The following is a 24,828-nucleotide window of genomic DNA, read 5'->3' on the forward strand; positions in this document are numbered from 1 at the left end:
AGCTTTGAAGGCAGCGCCGAATCCATATCCCAATCGGAATCAACCAGCTCCCCTTCAGAGGGCAAATCCTGCAAGGAGGAAGGGCCCGACTGAGAACGCACCCTTGGGGGGGATACCGAGGCATCCGAGGATGACCGGTGATCCGCCCTAGACCGCTTCTGGGATTGGCGGACTCTGGAGGAATCGCCTGCAGAGAGAGACTCAGACGGGTCGGCCAGGACAGCGGACCCGGAGGGCCCAGCAGGGGAATCATCCGGCTGCGACAAGGGCAACACATCTGCAAGTCGGCCCACAACGCTAGTGAGACTAACCACAGCCTGGGAGAGGGATCTAGCCCAGTCAGGGGGATCCAACAGGCCAGGGGGTGACACAACAGACGGCGGACCCTGCGATGGGTCTTTGCAAAGCGAACAATGCGGGTCAGGCTGCCCTTGAGGAAGGGGCGCCTTACATGCGGTGCAGGTATGATACCAGGGTCCCGCAGGCACTAAGGGGTCAGACATGTTGGTGGAAAAAAACTGCGTCCAGGCCAGGGGGCTGCAGTGGAGGAAAGGGTCAACAGTCCTACCAGGTCACAGAGGAGCAGAACGGCAGCGGCAGCAGCAGCAGATCAGCGGCGGCAAGCAGTGGTCCGTTCTGAAGTGAGGATCACAGAATCACGCAGGCACGAGAGGAGGCGGGACCAGTGAGGCGCGGGAAGAAGAACATCCGGCCCCTGACTGAAAACCAGCAGGACGCGGCAACGAAAAAAACTCCGCCCCCCGCCGAACACAATTTCGCGCGCGCGCGCGATTCAATCCGCGCATCCAATCACCACATGTCCCACGCCGCAGCGAAGCGAAAGGCAGGAGCCGAAAAGACAGGGGCCTGTAGAATAGCGGCCCTGCGCGAACGGCGATCACAAGACCCGGCCGCTCCTAACAACCCTCCCATGAGCGCCGCTAGTACTGACAAGTAACATTAAGGCACCGCCGACAGGCCGCCCCAGAGTCGGAGCAACAAGGTCAGCAGAACGGAGTACAGACAGAGCGGAGGGGAGGAAGTCACAAGGAAGGGAGAGGGAGGGAGGGAGGGAGGGAGGGGGAGCGGGGGAGCGGAATGGCTGCACTAGCCACCTCACCATGTGATGTCTTCACCCTCTTGTCCATCCAGCTGGGGCCGCCCCTTCAGCCACTGGCACAGAAGTGACAGTAGCTGGAGAGGGGCTTGCAGGTGGGCGACCCAGTGCTGGCGGGATGCAGGGGAGCATGAGCTGCCCTGGTCCTCCTTTTCTTCTGTGGGGGAGGCAGCAGGGCGGATAACCGGCCCTGGCGCAGCTCAACCCTGGGAAAACAGAGAAGTCTGCTGCGACTCTGTTGTCCCTGTGAAAAAAATCAAGTGAAAATAAAATAAAAAAGTAAAAAATCAAAAAATCTTCACAAAGACAACTCTGCAGTGCAGAGGGTGTCTTGCCTCCTTGACACTAAGCAAAAAACTGGAAGTCTCTCTCTCCAGGCTGAGGGTATAGCTGCTGGAGGAGGGGCTTAACAGTCTTTTACTTAGTGTCACGCCTCCTATGGAGATAAGCTATACCCAAGAGTTCCTGTGTCCCCCAAGGAATTGGGCGAGAAATCTGAAATATATAACAAGTTAGAGCCCTTAGAGATAGGTCTCAGTGAAAGCAGCATATACCTGCAGCTATCATTCTTCTTCATTTCTAATTGCTGTAACTCGCGATTTATTCATGTTATGTCTTGTTTTAAAGATGATCAATAGAAATTTCAAGTGTCATGGCAAAGAATTTGAATACTTATGTGCATGTAAACTTTTAGTTTTTCCTTTTTAATAAATTTGCAAACATTTCTAAAATTCTGTTTTCTTTTTTTTTTATTAAGGGGATGTAGTGAAGATGCATGCAGGACAGATGTGAAAAAATTCAAAAGGTCTGAAGACATTCCGAATGCAATGTATAGTGGTGTGCCTACTTCTCCCCAGTGGAAGGTGGCAAGGGAAAGGGCCAGGCGGTTAAATTGTGATCCTTTGTTCTCAAGAAAGACACTTTGCTGCCAGAGGTGTTTGGCAGCGGCTTATTCTCCTTTTACTATCTAGAACACATGCAATAGTCAGGAGGAATAGCTGTTGGCCGACTATCTAACATGAGTGTCCAGCCTTAGGCTCTGCTCGAATTCTGTTTGCGTAGAATGTTTAGACTATATTTTTTTTCTTTAAACCCAATACATACTGCAGACAGAGAAGTGTATTCCTTCCCATAGACCTGTAGCCTCCCACCACTGACTTCTAATTAGATAAAAAGTATTATTTTTAGTAGTATCCAGTTATACTGAAAAGTGAGTTTGCATATCAAGGACGCCCTTGGCATATCCCTGTGCCAACTGTACGGATAGCCTCCAGCCATATACTCAATTTATTTGGGTAACGTGATGTGAACATAGACCCAATTTAATCAGAGAGGTTTTGATTTTAGGGGAAACACTGCAAAAACCTGTGCAGTTCAAGGATGTGTGAGAAAATGTGGATCAGATATAAAGAGTTAAATAAGACAGAGCACAAGAAATAAAATAAAAATCTAGAAAAATCTAAGTAGTCATTAGCTTGTGGGTCAAACCATAAAGGTCACGTGTAATTAAAGAGGTAATTACGGATAAGATAACATTTGACAGAAGAAATTAAGGCTTGACAAAACGGTTATGCAATCTACCTCATAATAATATCGGAAGGACAACTAATTTCTATTTTTCTGCCAAGTTAATTGCTTTTGTCTATTATTGGTGAAGATGAGCGTCTATACACACTATGGGGGGCATTTATTATTAGATATATGCCAATGTTTGGTATATATCTGTCGCAGATTTCGCCGCAAAGATGATTTGCTCACACCAGTTCTAAAAGGGGTGGTGGTGTGGGCGGGGAAGTGGGCCGGCTGGCCAATCTCATTTATCATTTTCTACGCCAGCAAGGGAAGGAGGCGCCTCTACGTAACTTAGGAGCATCAGGCACCAGCGCAAGAGGTATTAAGACCGGCATCTAAAAAGCCGGTCTTAATAAATGACCCTATAAATAATGTGTGTATATATATATATATATATATATATATATATATATATATATATACACACACACACACAGAGTTGTCGCAAAATATGGAATTTCTAAAGACCGTAAGCAGAAGACTGAGCAGAGGAGAAAAGGATACTCTTCTAATTGAGAAACCCAAAATGATGTACAAGTATGTCATTTGCATTAAGGATGTGTATAGTTCTGGACGAATTTTTTCAATTTCAGGAAAATTATCGATTTTCTCAGGCCTCATGCACACGACTTGTGTATTTTGCAGTTCCGCAAATTGTGGATCCGCAAAACACGGATGGCGTGCATGTGCGTTCCGCAATTTGCGGAACGGCGCTGACAGCCATTACTATAATTGCCTATTCTTTTCCACAAAACGGACAAGAATAGGACAGGTTATATTTTTTTTGCGGACCACGGAACAGAACAACGGATGCAGAAAGCACACGGAGTGCTGTCCGCAACTTTTACGGCCCCTTTGAAGTGAACAGGTCTGCATCCAAGCCGCAAATACTATGGCTCAGATGCGGACCAAAACAACGGTCGTGTGCATGAGGCCTCAATCATACAACGAATTGTTTTTGTTTATTGACACCATTTTGAGATACATATAACTTATATTATTTTTTGGGGAAATGGTAATGGAAAAAAAAAAAAAAAAAAAAAAAAAAAAGCATGTATAGTTTTATTTTTTGGACACCTATACCCTTAAGGTGTTGTCTATCCAGACTATAAACCCACAAATCGTGAAAACTAAATTGCACTTGTACTTACAACCAATCAAAATGGCTGTCGCCATTGTAGCCACTGTATTCGAGGCATCTGCCATGTTTAGCACATTCCCGGATATTTCATTCAGATTGTCTACTGCATATTTAAACATGAAGGGCACCACAATATTCATACCCTGCAGAGAGAAAAAAACATTAGTGGTCAGACAATAAGGACTGAAGGACAGTTATAGAAACATAGGGATAAAATGCGTCACAAGTCAAAATCAAGGTAACCACAAATGTCAATTTAGTAACACATTTCCAGGGTGAATAACAGAAGAACGACAACGCATGGTATAAGAAAAGTTTCTCCAGAATTGTATCGTACGAAGAATTCAAGTATGTATTAACTAAAACAGACCTGTTGGGAATGCTGCCAGATCCTCTTTAGAGGGATTTGCCACAATTAAAATGTATCACCTATTGACAGGAGGGGCCCCACCGGTGACACCTCCAACACCTTTTTCCTCCCCTTTGCATGGCTGTAGTGAAGAGGAGGGTGAATGGAGCGGTGAATAAGCACATGCCCATCTGATCTAATTAATGTCTATGAGACTGACCAAATCCACGAGACAGGTGCTCAGCTGTGCCAGTCAGCGCCATGGACATAGAACAGCACAGCGGGACAAATGCTTGATGGCCACTTCATTCAAAAGCCTCCTCACCGCTGTTGTACAGTGAGGAGCAACGGGCTGTTCTCGACCGCTAGTGATCAACGAGGACCACAGCGGCTTGGATACGAGCAATCAGACATTCATCACCTATGATGTGGCACAGCCCTTTTAATATCCACACTTCACATGTGTTGTAGGCACCATCAGGACCCTCCACGGCCGATTCTGCAGGCAGCGCAATTCTCTTGGTCAAAATAATGCAGCTAAATGGAGCCACAATAGAGAGGTGAACAGAGCCTCACCGATGCAATATGGAGACCCCCATGGCTCTACTGAGCTGAACTTAGGTCACAATAGGCTTGTATGGTGATCTGAGTATGGTTCATGATGATAACCGAATGGTATCTGGAAGTTATATCTATAAGTGTTTGCTAAAATACAGCTATGTTATGAAAGTCTAAAACAAGGCAAAGATTATTCTTCCCGATTAACAAAAAAAATATAATATATATTATTTTGAAGGGCACAAAACACGTTCTTGACCAGGATGGAGGTGGATGAGCAACTCTACAGAGTATGACAATGATGGAGCAGAATACTGGAGTAACGTAGTCATACAAGTAATTTGGGATTTTACATTCTTGTCATAACCATCATCTACTTTGAAAGCTATACTCCTTAGAAACCCATGGATTTTACATTTTACCAGGTGGAACATGGATGTTACCTAAATGTTCAGTCATCATAACCCTTATTACAATATGCAAGAACGAAAAAACCTATTGTGCAAGAAAAAGTAACAGACCACAGGATGAGCGGATCATATATGTCACCTATGTATAGAAGGCAAGGCATCCTATAGTTCAAGAAGAGAAGATCCTTTTAGTAAGTGATATCAATTGTGGCCCTCCACACATTCAGCAGATAGTCTTTCAACAGGAATATTCCTAAGTATCCTGCACACATTTTAATAAGATCTAAAGCCGACATCCAGGATTTCAGCGCCGTGGATTCCCTGAGGGTAAAACATGAATATATATAAGGCCAAGTACTATTCCATTTCATTCATAATCAAGTGAGGATTTATTCTCATCAGCAAAACTTGCCTTGATTTGAAATTCATTAATATCGCGAGCAGCGGATTAGGCTGAAAGAGGCAGATATGTGTGAGCAAAACTGTGCGCCTTACCGTTTAAATTAAATGGTTTGTGGACGCAGGAGTAATGCCATACAAACTCACGCTCAAGGCAAAACAATAAAATATGCTCACATGCATTTCAATCGATGCGGATACGGGATTTATACAGGACAGAGAGATAATGCTGGCAATGTGAGGAACGTCCGCGCTAGCCAGATAATTCTAGATTAGCCGCAAATACTCAAGTGCTAAGAAATACGTTCAGTTCTGAGAGTATGGTACATGCGTGGACTGGACGTGGGATGCAGTGTGGAATAGCAGTGGGGGGGTTGTGTCTACACGGGATGGCACGGATTTCAGAGTAATTAGGTCTCATGTAATTAATTGCTTAAAAATACAATCTCTCCCACCAACCCCCACCGCTGTAGAGCTTCCTGCCCATAAGTAGTGCTTCACCCGTTCTGGGTCCTTTAATTTCTAATCAAATGTACAGGCAAGAAATTTCCGCAACACAGAACCTTATAAATAACTTAGCCCATAGGGTCTGATTCACACCATAAGTAGTCCTAGGCTCGGTTCACACAAGTTCTTTTGCCATTCTAATAAAAAGATATATATAAAAACATCTAAAAATAAAATAGAAACCCAAAATAACCCATTGTAATTCAGCGGGAAAAACAGAAAATGGATCAACTGAATAAATGTCATATTGGGGTCCTGTGCCCCCGTTCCGCACCGTACCTTCCGGATTGCTGATCCATGTACATGAGATCTAAGGGTATACTCATTGACAAAAACAAAATAACGCACCCAGATAGAAATGTGGGATTGCTGCAAAACTCTGCATGCAGTTATGTCTCAGGCAGGCGTGCAAACAATCACACGTGGGTCTAGCCCCAAAAAGGCATGCAAGTGCTTTCCCTGCTGCCCTATAACAAGCTTTTCAGAGACTACTTTTGGATAGTGTACCTCTTGGTGAGGGATCGCAGACTGCTAGAAATGTCTGTACGACACACTTGAAGACATTCTGCCTAGCTATTGCCTCATTGGACTGATAGAAGCAGGACGGTTGTTTTGCAAATTACCCACCATCTACGCTGTTGGCATCTATCTGTTAGAAGATATTGGGAGCAGTGGTTACTGTACATGAAGGTGCATGGTGAACAGGCTCAGGACAACCCAGACAGACCAACAGTAGAGAGGATTGTTTGATCTGCCGACAAGCACAAGCAGCTCCCACAGTTTTGCTGTCCACCATCCAGACACAGGTGGCACCTTCATTACACGCTCCTGTCCCTCCCATTTCCAGGTTCTTAGCGAAAGAAATTTTTTAGTCACAGCGTCCATTACATCCTGCCATTGACAACCAGCCACCATCACCTTCATTTGTAGTAGTTTTGCGAATGTGGAACCTGGACTACTACAGGTTTGACCCTTTTGGTCTTTAGCCACAAACTCAGATTCTGTTTGGGATCAGAATATGGTCAGGCCTTTGCTGTGGCGTGGCACACTGGCCCAACTACTAGCCCAATGCACACAACACTCGGTCACCCCCAGTAGTGATAGGAGGGACACTAACAGCTCAGAGACATGTGTGGGACATCCTGCAGCCACACGTGGTGTCTCTTGTAGGACCAGGTTGTGTGGAATAGCTTTTTTCCTCTTAATAAATTAAATCATTGTTTAGAAAACTGCATGTTTGTATTAACTCAGGTTATCTTTGTCTGATATTCAAATTTGTTTGATAATCTGAAATACTTCAGTGTGACAAATGTGCAAAAACAAAAGAAGTCTGTAAGGGAACAAATACACAGCATTTTTCACAGCAGCGTAACAGATTCTCTACTGTACATGCACGATTTATAATGTAATGACCATGGGAGGGATGACTTCTCCCAAGCTCACAGTGATACGCAGGAGCAGCACGCCTGGCATCAGTGCATGACTCCCCCTGGTGACAGTTCCTCTTATAAAAGAGAAGCTCTACATTGTATACTCAGTCAGCCACAGTTCTGCAGTTCTTCTAATAATCTTTCTATCACTGTATGAAAGGTGCTACTGATCGCAGGGTATAGGAAAGAAGTAATGGCAATATAGAAAACCCCTCTGATAAGACGTAAAGGGGTTCTCTGGGTTCAGGGCTAAGCCCGGATAGGAGCTCTTCTTTATTCTTTTCCTTTTTGAGTGGAGCAGCGGAGCATTTCGTTGCATCGCACAGTGCAAGGTCTGTTTGTTTACTGCTAGTGACGCATCAGGCTTCACATCACTATGCTAGGCAGAGATTTCCGCCTAGCAGTGATCCTGGTGACATCACCAGCACAGATGGGTGTTCTCTAGCACTGTTGTAGGCTATTTAGGAGCCGGGTACTATGCTACTTTGCTTAATACCCGCCTCCAAAACAGCCAGGCATGTACTCAGTCAGTTTTACTTACAGTAATGAAAGTTTGCCAAGATCATACAATCAGGATACTTTTCGGTCGGGATCACCCTTCCCTGTCCCTAGGGTGTCCCTACACTACCCCTGCCAACAGGCAGAGCACCCGTCCTGGCAGGTAGGTGTAGTATAGGGACACCCTAGGGACAGGAAGGGTGATCCAAACCAAAAAGTAACCTCACTGTATGATCTTATCTACGCTCCACTACAGTAAGTAAGATGGACTGGGTACATGCTTGGTACTCACTACTAAGGTGCCACCTTATCAATCCGAAAATGATATTTCAGTGGTTGCTGACATTATCTAATGTGCAGGTATCTTTAAGCATATTTTTACTGGGGATATTTTCACCTAGATATTTATTTGGGGTTTGTGATTTATTTTATAATTTTCTATTAAAAGTAATGGGTTTCTACGTTGCTGTGACTTCAATTCTTCTAATAACCTGAACTTAAATTCCCATTTCTAGATACTGATGACTTCAGGATAGGTCATCAATATCATATTTGTGGATGGAAGAAGGCCCCATCCGCTGTGTAGTGGCCTGCCGGGTTATTGCAGCTCAGCTCCCATTCACCCGAGGATGGGCCGTCAATATTAACAGTCAATAAAACCCAGAAAATCCCTTTAAAGATCACTTAAAGGGTTGTTCGGAGATTGTAAAAAAATTTGGCCAGAGGGAGTAAATGGCATAATATAATAAAAGAACCGATACTCATCTGCTAAACTCAGTGCTGGTGGTGTGCTCTGGTCTTTTTTTACTTGCTGCTAGAATGAGGTGCAGGGCGCGAGGTCACTGAATGGATAGGCTGCAGTTGTTACATGGGTAGGTGTGCATATCATCACTAAAGCAAAGCACACAGAGACAATCTGGGACCACCAGAGTGGTGGCACTGGAGGTTTAACAAGTGAGCATTGGCATGTTAAATTTTTTGCCATTTCATTACATTGAGCTGAGCTAGCTCTACAAGGCAACGTCTGGTTTAAGAGTGAATTTCCTGTTGACAGATTCCATTTAAACCAGGCAGCTCTACATTTATAGGGCTGGTGCGGGTGATGTGTCACGTGTTCCCTAGCGTTTATTGCACTGAAGCGTGGCAATGTAAGCAGGTGCTGACCCTCCACTGGCAAGTGCTGCCTGTGCTATTATTACTGCAAGGTGAAGAGCATCACCTATATATTCTGTGACACACAACAGTGACAAGCCGGAGCATAGACACCAGCAACTAATCATTAGAGTCCTATCTTGCTTTTTAAAAGTGACATGCACTTTACCAAAGTGACAGTGGGATTTAACTGTTTGAATGCCTGAAACTGTAAGTGCTATATATAACATGCAATTAAACGGCAAATAACAACTTAGACGTTTGCAATATTACTGAACATAAAGTATTTGCTCCCATACCCCTATCTAGTAATATAACAAACAAATAACCTTTGACAATTTTTCACTAGGGACACCCTGCGACTTATATGCTCACTGGGCTGGGCTGCTCGTGTGAGGCACAGCTTGAGGTTGTCAAAATCTAGGCAGCATCTTAGAAACTGAAGAGATAGGCACCAGATCATGTATCTTCTGGATTATTAGATGCAAGATTAATGAGATCTCCTCCAGAAATGCGCCAAGTATAAAAAGTATAAAAATGCACAGCAGCTCCCGTCCCAGCCACCTAGTACCCGCACTGCAGCGGTGGTCAGAACCCCTGGAAATGAGCAGTGTATAATGTGATGATAATGTGTAATGAAAATGAATCAAACCAGCAAAGGAGGCAATATGGGCAACCCCTTTAATACTTTTCTATCCATGCCCAGTGACAGTATCTGTATCCACACCTGGGACCCCTGCTGATCAGCTGCTTGAGAATGCAGGGGTGCTTGCAGCAGCAGCGCTGCAGCCTTTTCCAGCTTTCCCTAGGCCATGTGATGTCACGTTTATCGGTCTCATGACAGAGGCGCAGATCAACTCCATTGAAGTGATGGGGCTGAGCTGCGATACCAAGCACAGCCGCTGTACAGTATACAGCGCTGTGCTTCGTACGCAGAGAAAAGGCTGGGACGCTGGAGACAATGCCTTCTCAAACAGCTGACCGTGGGGGGTCCCGGAGGTCGGACCCCCACTGATCAGATACTGATGACCAGTAAGAAACTCTCGGAAAACCTCTTTATCCTCAGAGCCTCTGCAGTTTTTGGCCAGTGCTGTATAAATCATCAAATGTGGCGTCAAATGCACATGGTGCTCTTTCTCTTCTGAACCCTGCACATGGGGACATTGTGTGTGTGTGTGTGTGTGTGTGTGTGTGTGTGTGTGTGTGTGTATATATATATATATATATATATATATATATATATATATATATATATATATATCCGTACAGACCAAAAGTTTGGACACACCTCATTCAAAGAGTTTTCTTTATTTTCATGACTATGAAAATTGTAAATTCACACTGAAGGCATCAAAACTATGAACTAACACATGTGGAATTATATACATAACAAAAAAGTGTGAAACAACTGAAAATATGTCATATTCTAGGTTCTTCAAAGTAGCCACCTTTTGCTTTGATTACTGCTTTGCACACTCTTGGAATTCTCTTGATGAGCTTCAAGAGGTAGTCACCTGAAATGGTCTTCCAACAGTCTTGAAGGAGTTCCCAGAGATGCTTAGCACTTGTTGGCCCTTTTGCCTTCACTCTGCGGTCCAGCTCACCCCAAACCATCTCGATTGGGTTCAGGTTTGGTGACTGTGGAGGCCAGGTCATCTGGCGCAGCACCCCATCACTCTCCTTCATGGTCAAATAGCCTTTATACAGCCTGGAGGTGTGTTTGGGGTCATTGTCCTGTTGAAAAATAAATGATGGTCCAACTAAACGCAGACCGGATGGAATAGCATGCCGCTGCAAGATGCTGTGGTAGCCATGCTGGTTCAGTATGCCTTCAATTTAGAATAAATCCCCAACAGTGTCACCAGCAAAGCACCCCCACACCATCACACCTCCTCCTCCATGCTTCACGGTGGGAGCCAGGCATGTAGAGTCCATCCGTTCACCTTTTCTGCGTCGCACAAAGACACGGTGGTTGGAACCAAAGATCTCAAATTTGGACTCATCAGACCAAAGCACAGATTTCCACTGGTCTAATGTCCATTCCTTGTGTTCTTTAGACCAAACAAGTCTCTTCGGCTTGTTGCCTGTCCTTAGCAGAGGTTTCCTAGCAGATATTCTACCATGAAGGCCTGATTCACACAGTCTCCTCTTAACAGTTGTTCTAGAGATGTGTCTGCTGCTAGAATTCTGTGTGGCATTGAACTGGTCTCTAATCTGAGCTGCTTTTAACCTGCGATTTCTGAGGCTGGTGACTCGGATGAACTTATCCTCTGCAGCAGAGGTGACTCTTGGTCTTCCTTTCCTGGGGCGGTCCGCATGTGAGCCAGTTTCTTTGTAGCGCTTGATGGTTTTTGTGACTGCACTTGGGGACACTTTCAAAGTTTTCCCAATCTTTCGGACTGACTAACCTTCATTTCTTAAAGTAATGATGGCCACTTGTTTTTCTTTACTTAGCTGCTTTTTTTCTTGCCATAATACAAATTCTAACAGTCTATTCAGTAGGACTATCAGCTGTGTATCCACCTGACTTCTCCACAACGCAACTGATGGTCCCAACCCCATTTATAAGGCAAGAAATACCACTTATTAAAACCTTACAGGGCACACCTGTGAAGTGAAAACCATTTCAGGTGACTACCTCTTGAAGCTCATCAAGAGAATGCCAAGAGTGTGCAAACAGTAATCAAAGCAAAAGTTGGCTACTTTGAAGAACCTAGAATATGACATATTTTCAGTAGTTTCACACTTTTTTGTTATGTATATAATTCCACATGTGTTAATTCATAGTTTTGATGCCTTCAGTGTGAATCTACAATTTTCAGTCATGAAAATAAAGAAAACTCTTTGAATGAGAAGGTGTGTCCAAACTTTTGGTCTGTACTGTATGTGTATATATATATATATATATATATATATATATATATATATATATATATATTACACACACACACACACACACACACACACACACACACTAGGTTGTTTCATTTTACCAAAGATGTGATTTTCAAAGGATTTTGCTTACGCCCCCAAATCTCAGTCATGTAAAATGTATATATGCCAAATTTCAAGAAGATTCGATAATATTTATGGGTTGCACACATTGATCACTTTTATTACTACTCATTCATGTACCTAGGAGGTTGGTCTAAAAATGACTTCAGTTTCAGGATCCCAGAGGCTCTCCATCAAGCAAGGTGGATAGCAAAGGCAATATATGCACTTAAATTTGTCCTCTTCACTAAACAGTCGAACATTCCTCAACGAGAATATGCTCGCTTTTTGCACGAGGCAATTGTAAGTCGATGGGCTCCAAAGAATGATTTGGATATGCTACAGCTTCTGAGCACTTACCCAGATGCAGACGTAAAAAAAAAGTGCTCTGACAGTTGCTAAGACAACTTTGGTATCTGTCAGAAACAAATGTAGGATTGGCTTTTTTGGACGAAAGTATTACTCATGCTGTTAAGGAAAATATGACAAAAAAATTTAGAAACCAAACCTGCAAAGGAAATTAAACGATTAGAGGGTAAAAACCTATTTTTTGAAGGAAAAGACCTGAGCCATTTCGTTACTAATGAAACAAAGACGTTCTTTGAATTGTTTGGGATCCCTGACGTGACAGAATACTGTGGTTATTCTCTAAGAAGCCTTGTGAACACTCTTAAGGTGGTCAATGATACCGCAGAAAGAGGAATCGCTCTGATAAAAAAGTTTAACAAATCGGTCAGGGACGAACAACAAAAACTATTCTTGTTGAGGGTAGTCAACACAGAAAAGTAGTCACCAATCTAACAAAAGAAGGGATTGCATCGTTCAAAATTTATTAATATAACACATGTTTTGCCTATCGTACTACCTATTAATCTTAGTGTCTAGTTTTTAGATTATTTTTTATTTTATTAAGTTTGCGATTTCTAGTTTTCCCAATAAAAGTAATTAACATTGAAAAATCATATTATTTGCTTAATTTACAAAACTGATTAAAGTGTGCAACCTCTAAATATTATCCAATCTTCTTGAAATTTGGCATATATGTCTTTTACATCACTGAGAATTTAACATTTAATTTTTTTCAATTACAAAATGAATATACACACCATACATATATACCATCAATAAATTGACATACTGCAGATTTCACCTCCAAATTTCAAATTAAATTACACTGCAGATTTTTTTCACCCAGTGTATGGATGCCATACCTACCACATGCGATCCTACCCTTAAACAAATGAAAAGCAATAATACTAGTTTAAAATTCTTATAGAAAAAAAAATGGGTGAAATAAAGATGATTTTGATTTGCGTCCTATTGTACTATCATTCTCAAGATAAGAGTATGATATTCTATAGACACACAGACGAGGCTACGCAATTCTGTGAAATCTGGTGAAAAAAATGTCCTACTGCTAAGAAACGTCTAACTCTCACAGGATCTAATATAGCTATTCTGACACTTAACCAGCAAAGCATAATTATGACATTACACTGGCTCAGGCACACTACTGCCAACAGCATCTAATTGTCAGCCATCTTTTGTACTGGAGTGGTCAAACAAGGTGATATCATTTAGAATTGGTGTAAAAACAAGGGATTAATATTTCATGCGTGTCTGGAAAGAGGCGGCCAATGCTGTGCTGCCCGAGGCAGCTGCATAATCTCACTCCTCATACAACACAACGTGGAACGTGTTTCAGCTCTGCACAATGGACAAAGGGCAAATCAATATCATTTTCAGTGCGAGCTGGACCAGAATGGATGTTAAAACCACTCCTGCCCCTGGCGATTATTCCTCAAAACAAGTAATTATTGGGTGGAAGGTTATCCTAAGAAAAGTAACAGATATAGCACCAATAGAGGAAGTAAAAAAACACCCAACAGACGTAAGTCAGAGAACTCGGCCTGGCTTTAAAGAAGCACACCAGCATAGGATATTTTTAACCCCTTAAGGACTTAGGACATACCGGTACGCCCTGTTTCCCGAGTCCTTAACCCCTTAGGCACACAGCCTTATTTCACCGTAAGGACCAGGCCATTTTATGCAAATCTGACCAGTGTCAATTTAAGTGCTGATAACTTTAAAACGCTTTGACTTATCCAGGCCATTCTGAGATAGTTTTTTCGTCACATATTGTACTTCATGACACTGGTAAAATGAAGTCAAAAAAATTTGCACAAAAAAATTCCTAATTTACCCACAATTTGGAAAAATTAGCAAATTTCAAAATTTTAGTTTCTCTACTTCTGTAATACATAGGATTACCCCCAAAAATTGTGATGACTTTACATTCCCCATATGTCTACTTCATGTTTGAATTATTTTGGGAATTATATTTTATTTTTGGGGGACATTACAAGGTTTAGAAGCAAATCTTTTCAGAAATTTACAAAAAATTTAGGGACCAGTTCAGGTCTGAAGTCAGTTTGCGAGGCTTACATAATAGAAACCACCGAAAAATTACCCCATCTAAGAAACTACACCCCTCAAGGTATTCAAAACTGATTTTACATACGTTGTTAACCCTTTAGGTGTTGCACAAGAGTTATTGGCAAATGGGGATGTAATTTGAGAATTTCATTTTTTTGCCTCATTTTTCATTTTAACCAATTTTTTCCACTAATAATGCAAGGGTTAACAGTCAAACAAGACTGTATCTTTATTGCCCTGACTCTGCCGTTTACAGAAACACCCAATATGTGGCTGTAAACTACTGTACGGCCACACAGCGGGGCGTAGAGTGAAAGGTGTGCTGTTTGGTTTTTGGAGGGCTGATTTTTATGGACCGGTTTATTTACACCGTGTCCTGTTTCAACCTCTGATGCACCCCTGGAGTAGAAACTCCCTAAAAGTGACCCCATTTTGGAAACTACGGGATAAGGTGGCATTTTTTGGGGGACTATTTTTAGGGTAAATACGATTTTTCGTTGCTCCATATTACATTTTTGTGAGGCAAGGTTACCAAAAATTGAAATTCTGAAATTACATCTCCATTTGCCATAAACTGTTGAGCAACACCTAAAGGGTTAATAAAGTTTGTATAATCAGTTTTGGTAACTTTTAGGGAGTTTTTACTCTAGGGGGGGCTTCAAAAGGGACAATAAGGGTGTGAATAAAAAATAAATAAAAAAAGGCCATCAAAATCGGCCTTCCAAAAACCATGTCGGTCTTTCCTTTTGCGCCCTGCCTTTTACTGATACAGCAGTTTACGACCACAAATGTGGTGTTTCTGTAAACTGCAGTATCAGGGTAATAAATGTTAACTTTTGTTTGGTTGTTAACCCTTGTTTTGTTACAGGAAAAAATGGATTGAAATGGAAAAGTGCCAAAAATTGCGGTTTTGGCACCATTTTATTTTTTTAACCGTGTTAATCTGGGGGGTTAGGTCATGGTATATTTTTATAGAGGAGATTCTTACGGACGCGGTGATACCTAATTCAACCTAAGTCAACAAACAATTATTTTAGTTTTTGACTATATTATCCTTTTTGATACAATTTTTTTTGGGGTATCTCTAAAGTCTAAGTGTCTTTTTTTAATTTTTTTGTATCCGATTATCTTATGTGGGGGCTCATTATTTGCGGGATGAGACAACGGTTTTATTGGCACTATTTTGGGGGCTATATGACTATCGCTTGCTATTAAACTTTTTTTTGTCGCCTTACATAACAAAATCTGTTTTTGCACCTATTTATTTATTTTTTGACCGTGTTAATCTGGGGGGTTGGGGTATTTTTATAGAGGAGATTCTTACGGACGTGGCGATACCTAATAAGTCTTTTTTTACAATTATTTAGGTTTTTGACTATATTATCCTTTTTGATACAAAAAAAATCTTTGTATCCCTAAAGTCTAAGTGTCATTTTTTTTATTTTATTTTTATCCGATTATCTTATGTGGGGGCTCATTTTTTGCGGGATGAGATGACGGTTTTATTGGCACTATTTTGGGGGCTATATGACTTTTTGATCGCTTGCTATTAAACTTTTTATTATGTAAGGACCGTCCTCAGCAGGCTCCTGCGATCCCACCCATCACCCTTAGGCAGGGATAGAAGGGAAAAGTTAGTTAGGAAAAAAAAAAAAAAAAAAACACTTATCTAAACTTTTATTTTTTCAGCTTTGAGACCCTAGACCCCCCCTGCCCCCCGGATGAACAGCGTTAAAAAACGTGTAAAAAAAACATCACAAAAAGTGTAATAGCGAGCGATCAAAATGTCATATGCACCCCCGATTAGTGCCAATAAAACTGCCATCTCATTCCGCAAAAAATGAGCCCCTACATTAGATAGTCGCCCCAAAAAAACAAAAAACTGTAGCTCCCAGGCTATGGAGATACAAAGATAATTTTTTTGGTTCCTAAAATGATAATATAGTGTAAAATCTAAATAAATTTAAAAATTTAGACATATTAGGTATCGCCGCATCCGTAAGAATCGGCCCTATAAAAATAACATTTGACCAAACCCCTCGGATGAGCAGCGTTAAAAATATAAAATAAAAAACGGTGCCAAAATACCAATTTTTTGGCAAAATTTCCATTTGAATCCTTTTTTTCCGGTAATCAAGCAAGGGTTAACAGCCAAACAAAACTAAATATTTATTGCCCTGATTCTGTAGTTTGCAGAAACACCCCATATGTGGTTGGAAAAGCCACACGGCAGGGCATAGAACGAAGGGAACTCCATATGGGTTCTGGAAGGCAGATTTTGATGGACTGGTTTATTTACACCATGTCCCATTACAAGCCCCCCCCCCCCCCGATGTAGCCTAGACTAGAAACTACAAAAAAGTGACCCCATCTAACAAACTACACCCCTCAAGGTATTCAAAAGTTACTTTACAAACTTTGTTAACCCTTTAGGTGTTCCACAAAACTAAATAGCGAATGTAGAAACTATTTTAGAATTTACATTTTTTGTTACCTTGCCTCAAAAAAGAGTAATATAGAGCAACCAAAAATCGTATTTACCCCTAAAATAGTCCCAAAACAACAACCACCTTATCCCGTAGTTTCCTAGATGGGGTCACTTTTATGGAGTTTCTACTCTAGGGTGCATCAGGGGGCTTGAAAGGGTACATGGTGTAAATAAACCAGTCCAGCAAAATCTGCCTTCCAAAAACCATATTGCGTTCCCCTTCTTCTATGTCCTGCCGTTTAGCCAAATAGTAGTTTACGACCACATATGGGGCGTTTCTGCAAACTACAGAATCAGGGCAACCCATATTGAGTTTTGTTTGGCTGTTAACCCATATTTTCCAGTAATAAAGTAAGGGTTAAAATGGAAAATTTTCAAAAAAATTGAAATTCCAAAATTGTTTCTCCATCTGCCATTAACTCTTGTGGAACACCTAAAGGGTTAACAAAGTTTGTAAACCCAGTTTTGAATACCTTGAGGGGTGTACTTTCTTAGATGGAGTCACTTTTTTGAAATTTCTATTCTAGGGGTGCAACGGGGGGCTTGAAATGGGACATGGTATAAACAAAACCAGTCCTGCAAAATCAGCCTTGCAAAAACCATATGGCGTTCCCCTCCTTCTATGTCCTCCTGTTTGGCCAAACAGTAGTTTACGACCACATATGGGGTGTTTCTGCAAACTACTGAATCAGGGCAACCCATATTGAGTTTTGTTTGGCAGTTAACCCTTGCTTTGTTCCTGGAAAAAATTGATTATATTGGAAAATTTTCCCCCCAAAAAATATCGAAATTCTTAAATTTTATGTCCATTTGTGGAAGACCTAAAGGGTTAACAAAGTTTGTAAAACCAGCTTTGAATACCTTGAGGGGTGTAGTTTCTAAAATGGGGTCATTTTTGTGTGGTTTCTATTATGTAAGCCTCAAAGTGACTTCAGACCTGAACTGGTCCATAAAAAGTGGGATTTGGAAAGTTTCAGAAAAATTTCTAAATTTGCTTCTAAACTTCTAAGCTATGTAACATCCCCAAAAAATAAAATATCATTCCCAAAATGATACAAACATGAAGTAGACATAGGGGGAATGTAAAGTTCAACCATTTTTGGGGGTATTACTATGTATTACAGAAGTAGAGAAACTGAAACTTTGAAATTTGCAAATTTTAAAAAATGTTTGGTAAATTTGGTATTTTTTATGCAAAAAATTTTACTTTTTTGACCCAATTTTAGCAGTGTCATGAAGTACAATATGTGACGAAAAAACAAAAACAATCTCAGTCCATAGTACTTCCTCTTTCTTTGCTGCTGCCACAAAGATAAATACCTGTTTGTTTTAGCAGCATATCATCTATTGTATTTTCTGCAGTCATTGTGTTGTTTTAGGGTAGTTTTATATTTATATATTTCTTCTGGTGACCTTATTGCTGGGTCTAGGGTTTTTTCATCCCTTTATTGTAGGGTTTTAGGTTTATTTTACCTTTTTTCTGGTTTCCCTTATTTTATTCCCCTTCTCCCTGTTGGGGGGGGGGGTATTTCTTGCCCTGCTCGGTTGTGTCCGGGGGTTTAGTTTCTTCTATTCCCTGTGGACTCTCCCCTTTCCCTCTTCACACTTACTTCGTCGGGGGGAGGGAGAGTCTGAGCGCTCGGTTCACGGAGCGGCTCCGCTCTCCTCTTCTCCCGCCGCTTGCTGCTGCGCCTGTAATCTCGCGGGATTACGGCCGGCAGCACGATTTCGGCAGCCATCTTGTTGTGGTCTTCCTATTAGGTTTCTATTACCTACGTTGTTTTCCCCCTGGTTTTTCTTCCTTCCGGTTTGTGTTCTCACATCCTGCCCTGCGTCTGCATCGGCTCCCTCTCTCCCTGCGCCGACTCACTGCTGGGTGACTACCCACTGTGAGGTTGCTCCTTCTTCCTCCCTCAGGTTTGCCCTGCTTTTAGGTTAGCCCCTGGGGTTTACCAGCCAGTGCCCCTCTTGCCATCCATCTACTGTTAGTTGGAGCCTGATTGTGGAACGGCTTATACTTGCTGCAGTCATGTCCCAAACCTCTGGCCATACTCCATCACAGAGCTTGGAAGCAGGCAGAGATTCTGTCTCTTCTCCATCTCCTGCACATGGTGGCTCAGTTTTTTCTGCGGATGCGTTCCAACGCTCCGTTTCTGAGGCCATTATGGCCGCTATGGGCTCGGTTACCTCCTCCCTCACCAAATCCATCTCAGATGCACTATCAGCTCGCCCTCCTGTCCTCACTGACACGGCGCAGCCTGAGTTGCCTATACCTCACGCCTCCAAAACACCTTTGATTGGCGAGTCCAATGCCACCCCAGAAAGCGCGATCTCGCGCAAAAGAGCCTCATCCCGCCAGGCAGAAAGGGCGAGGAAATGGAAGTGCGCTAGAGCGCAAACTGATTTAGAGATCGACTCTGAGGAGGAGGCTGGATTTGAGGATGCTGATTTCCCCGATGGGGATCTGTCCGATTCTGCACATGCGGATCCTATTCAGACGCCCATCCCAGCGCCTCCTGGCGCTTCGTCTACGGACGCGTTACAGGGACCAGCTGGTGTCTTAACCGACCCTCTCGGTGATCCCCTCTTCGATCCCGACAGTCTCCATCACCCTAGATCTGCTGAATGGCTCCCTCTTGACCACGTGGCCCAGTACCTTGAGGCGCGGGTTCGTTGCCCTCTATCTAAGGAGGCTCGCAATAAGCTGAAGGCCGAGTGCCCAAGACCTATTGTTGCAAACAAGGTTGGCGAGACCTCGTCCGTGGACCCAAAAATGGTCCAGTTCTTGGCGAAATCTGGGTGGAACCCTAGAAGGGGTCTAGAATCAGCATTAAAAGCGTGCCAGGACAAGCTCCTGGATGTCTTTGGCCCATTGACCAAGATTTTCGAGATGGCGGAAATCGCCAGAGAGGCTAATCCGCCTGTAGATCCGAAGCAGTCCCGGGGTTGGGTCCAGCGGGCCATATGTATTGCGGGCAATGTGAATAGCTCCCTGTCCATTGAACGGCGCAAAGCTATTCTGTTCAAGATAGAGCCCAAATTGGTGAATCTAGCCCTCACTGAGGCCGGGAGAGAGGCACAAGGCCTCCTGTTTGGAGAATCCTTTATTAAGGACATGGGCAGATTTGTGGGTGCCTTTACTGCCCTGGACAAGGCACAGTCGTCCATGAAGAGAGTGTTTCAGGGCCGTTTTTCCTCGAGGGCCGGCGGTTACAGGGGCCGTTCAGCCGGCCGCTCTGCATTTCACGCCCGTGGTTCGGGCAGAGGCTCCTACAGTCAGAGACCCTTCGCTCACCGATCCTCGTTCCGGGACTCCAGGCAACCGCAGGGTTTCTTCCCGTCCCGAGGCGCGCCTAGCCGCAGGCCTTTCAGAGGAGGTTCCGGATTCCGTCGTCCCCTTGGTAAGTGTTCCTCGTTTATCTTTTTCTCCAGTTTGTGTAGGGGGCAGACTCCAACATTTTTCTCATGTTTGGGAGTCAGTCACATCGGACGGTTGGGTCCTGTCCACAGTACGGGGCTTCCAGATAGAACTGGTCCAGTACCCCCATCATATACCTTTTCCCCCGCCTATCCCGTCCTCCGGGGCCGCATCTCGGGCCGTAGACAAGGAACTAACAAAACTGTTGCACAAGGGCGCCATCGAGCTGGTCTCGGGTCCCCTGGAGGGCATTCTCAGCAGTATCTTCCTCGTGCGGAAGAAAGGGGGCCAGATGCGCCCGGTCATAAATCTCAAACCTCTAAACAGATTTGTACGCTACAGGCACTTCAAGATGGAGGGCATTCACCTCCTCAGAGACCTCCTCCTCCAGGGAGATTGGATGGTGAAATTGGATCTGAAAGATGCCTTTCTCACCGTACCGGTCGCTGTCCCTTCCAGGGATCTTCTCCGTTTCCTTTGGAAGGACCAAACGTGGCGTTTCTCTTGCCTTCCGTTCGGCCTGTCGTCAGCCCCTTGGTGCTTCACCAAGCTCATGCGCCGGTGGTGGCGTGGCTCCGCAGCCGCGGGATCAGGTTGATCATCTATCTAGACGACCTGCTCTTACTGGCTCAGGATCCTTCTCTCCTTCTTTCACAGTTACAGGTGACGATGGATCTGCTGTCCCGGTTAGGCTTCCTCATCAACTACGAGAAGTCTTCATTAACCCCCTCCAGAGTGATGGAGTTCCTCGGCTTCTCGGTGGATTCAGTCTCAGAGACCCTCAGTCTTCCCCAGTCGAAACTTCGGTCTATGCGCAAGGAGATACGCAAGACGTTGGTTACCCCTCGGATCACGCTGCGCCATCTGGCACGGATCATAGGACTCCTCTCCTCCTCGATTCAAGCTGTCTTTCCGGCTCCTCTCCATTACCGAGCCCTTCAGCGCCTGAAGCATGCACACCTTCAGACCGCTGCATCATACGCGGACATGATCTCGCTGGATGCGGAGACTCGGGACGAGTTGTGTTGGTGTATCTCGAATCTTCAAGCTTGAAATGGGAAGGCGATTTGCGGTCCACGCCCAGACTTCACGATCGACTCGGATGCCAGTCTGCTGGGGTGGGGGGCCCACTGTGAGGGGGTCTCCACCGGGGGACGTTGGTCGCAGGAAGAGGCCTCACTCCATATCAAACGCCCTGGAACTGTTGGCCGGATCTTTTGCCATCTGCAGTTTTGCCAAGAACGTCGCCAGTGCCTGCATTCGCCTTCGTATGGACAACGCGTCTGCTGTCCGATATGTCAATTCCATGGGAGGTACCCATTCGTGCATGTTGTCTCATTTGGCTAAGGAGTTCTGGTCTTTTTGTCTCAACCAGGAGGTTACGGTGGTGGCGGAGTATCTGCATGGTCAGCAGAATGTCCAGGCGGACAGGAACTCTCGGTATCTCAGGGATGGCAGCGATTGGAAATTAGACGGACTGGTGTTCTCAGACATCTTATCCCTCTGGGGTCCATTCTCTATCGACCTGTTTGCCTCTGGGTTGAACGCTCAGTTACCACGTTTTTTCAGTTGGCGACCGTATCCGGACGCGGAGGCAGTGGACGCATTCCTGCAGGATTGGCGCGGACCTCTCCTTTACGCATTCCCACCGTTTGCAATGCTTCCCCGGGTCCTGACACAGGTGCGTCGCCAGCAAGCGGAATTAGTCTTGATTGTGCCGTTTTGGACTTCCCAGTCATGGTTTCCCCATCGGCTGGATCTGCTCATCCTGCCGTCGCTTCTTCTGCCGGACTTCCCAGAACTTCTCCTAGACTCAGGAGGCGCGCAACATCCCTCCGTCTGCTGGCCTGCAGGGTATCGGGCGAGGATCTTTCGGACGCAGCTCGAAGACTCTTGGAACAGTCGTGGGCTCCGGGCACCAGGAGGGCCTATAGAGCGGCCTGGGGATCATGGTCTGGTTGGTGCGTGGCACGACGTGTGGATCCCCTTTCAGCCCCTGTATCGGACGTCTTAAGAGTTTTTGATGGCCTTATTTGAGGAAGGTAAGGCGTATCGTACAATCAACCTTTTCCGTTCAGCGATTTCTTCCTTTCACCAGGGATTCGAGGGACGTCCTGCGGGTCAACATCCTCTGGTATGCCGTCTCCTTAAGGGTTCTCTTATATCGCGACCTCCTCGGCCGCGTTTTTCTTCCACCTGGGATGTCTCCTCGGTCTTGGATCTTTTCACAACGTGGCCATCTAACTCTCAACTTTCCCTACGCCAGCTTTCGGCTAAACTGGTTACCCTCTTTTGCCTTATATCTTGCAAGAGAGTTTTATCGTCAGGGCTTTGGATTTTGAAGCCAGGTCTTTTTCTCCGGACGGAGTCACTTTCAATATCTTCCGCCGGACCAAGACTCATATTCGATCTGTTTCTTATCCCAGTTTTCCTGCTGTTCCGAACCTTTGCCCGGTCGCTTGTCTCCAGGAATATGAGGCTAGGACCTCCATGCATAGACCCGCTGGGACCCATCAGCTGTTTCTCTCATATCGTCGACCGTTTGCCCCGGTTTCCACCCTTACTTTGGCGCGTTGGGTTAAGTGGAGTATGTCTTTGGCGGGTGTGGACACCATTCTACTAGGAGTGCTGCCTCCACCTCTATGTTGGTGTCTGGAGCTTGTTTGGAGGACATCATGAAGATAGCCGACTGGTCGCGGGCTTCAACTTTTAAAGAATTCTATTTTCGCCCTTCTCTACATGCCTTTTCTTCGGTTATTTTACAGCTTTAAACTTGCAATATGAGCCTCCGTGTCTTGAAATAAAATTGTAGGATTTTACTAGTTTATGACGTAAAGTCATGATTTTATGAAATACACGGAGGAGAGTATTGCCCGCCCTGGGTAATTTTCCCTCCCTTGGGTTATTGTTTGCTAAGATGTCAAGTTTTATTTGTGATGATCTGTATTATTGTGGATTCTTTATGGTTTTTTCGTGCTTGCACGTGTCATACGGATGGAACATTTTCTTTCATGTATTTTGTTCTCTTCGCAGGATGACTTCTCTGATGTGTGGTGCTCATTGGTTCCTGTGGAGTAGCTTCTTCCCGTTCCAGTTCAGCGGTTGAGAGTTCCTACCATTTGCCAGACGTTCCGGAAGACGGTTCTCCTGTTATCCGTTTCGGAGGGTTTCAAGTTCGAATGGTTCCAGTTCTGCGTTTCAGTTTGGAGTGTTCGGATGTCCGGTCCGGTAGGAGTGGCATTGCCAAGAAAGAGGAAGTACTATGGACTAGTGGACATTATATAGGGGACTAAGGTGGGAGGGGACGGTTGCTATGGCAATATGTTAATTTGTTTCATTTTTCTTTGCTGCTGTGGCTGTCAGTAAAGAGAGATTAAGCAATACTCGCCTTCGTGTCTTTCATAAAATCATGACTTTACGTCATAAACTAGTAAAATCCTACAATTACACTACCCACTTGCCACAGCAAGATCCAGCCTGAAGTCTGTAGGAATAGCAGCAGACTTAGGCTACTTTCACACTAGCGTTCGGGGATCCTCTTGTGAGTTCCGTTTGAAGGCTCTCACAAGCGGCCCCGAACGGATCCGTCCAGCCCTAATGCATTCTGAGTGAATGCGGATCCGCTCAGAATGCATCAGTCTGGCACCGTTTGTCCTCCGCTCAGCAGGCCCACACCCGAACGCTGCTTGCAGCGTTCGGGTGTCCGCCTGGCCGTGCGGAGGCAAACGAATCCGTCCAGACTTACAATGTAAGTCAATGGGGACGGATCCGTTTGAAGTTGACACAATATGGCTCAATTTTCAAACGGATCCGTCCCCCATTGACTTTCAATGTAAAGTCAAAACGGATCCGTTTGCATTATCATGAACAAAAAAAAATACTAAATTTTTTTTTTTTTTTTTTGTTCATGGTAATGCAAACGGATCCGTTCTGAACGGATCTAAGCGTTTGCATTATAGGTGTGGATCCGTCTGTGCAGATACCAGACAGATCCGCACCTAAATGCAGGTGTGAAAGTAGCCTTAGTGAATGAGGTATGCCTGTGTCTGCTGCTGCACTTATTCTCTGTTGGAGGGAGGCTGAGAAGTGCCTAGTGCACCATGCCACCAGAAGTCCGCTCCGGCCCCATTGACTATAATGGGGGTGGGCTGGAGGTCCGGCCGCAGCACGGCAAACATGACGAGAGGCGGTCAAAATAAAACTACGACATGTCGTAGTTTTATTTCTGGCCGCCTCTCGGCATGTTTGCCGAGCTGCGGCCGGAACTCCGGCCCATCCCCATTATAGTCAATGGGGCCAGAGCAGACTTCTGGCGGCACGGTGCACTAGCGGCAGCACGGACCCGGCAGGCTGTTCATT

The 24,828-nt window shown here is 44.4% G+C and overlaps 1 protein-coding gene across 1 annotated transcript in view; it reads right to left on the reverse strand.

Moving 5' to 3' along the window:
- The window catches only part of ABCB7 (ATP binding cassette subfamily B member 7), a 121,703-nt gene that overhangs the window by 43,683 nt on the left and 53,192 nt on the right, over positions 1-24,828 (reverse strand). The window contains exon 5 of the mRNA XM_044305168.1: positions 3,841-3,973. Within this exon, the coding sequence (XP_044161103.1) occupies positions 3,841-3,973 (133 nt within the window). The remainder of the gene's footprint in view (positions 1-3,840; positions 3,974-24,828) is intronic.

This window comes from Bufo gargarizans, chromosome 9, assembly GCF_014858855.1.
Source record: "Bufo gargarizans isolate SCDJY-AF-19 chromosome 9, ASM1485885v1, whole genome shotgun sequence".
Taxonomy (NCBI): Eukaryota; Metazoa; Chordata; class Amphibia; order Anura; family Bufonidae; genus Bufo; species Bufo gargarizans.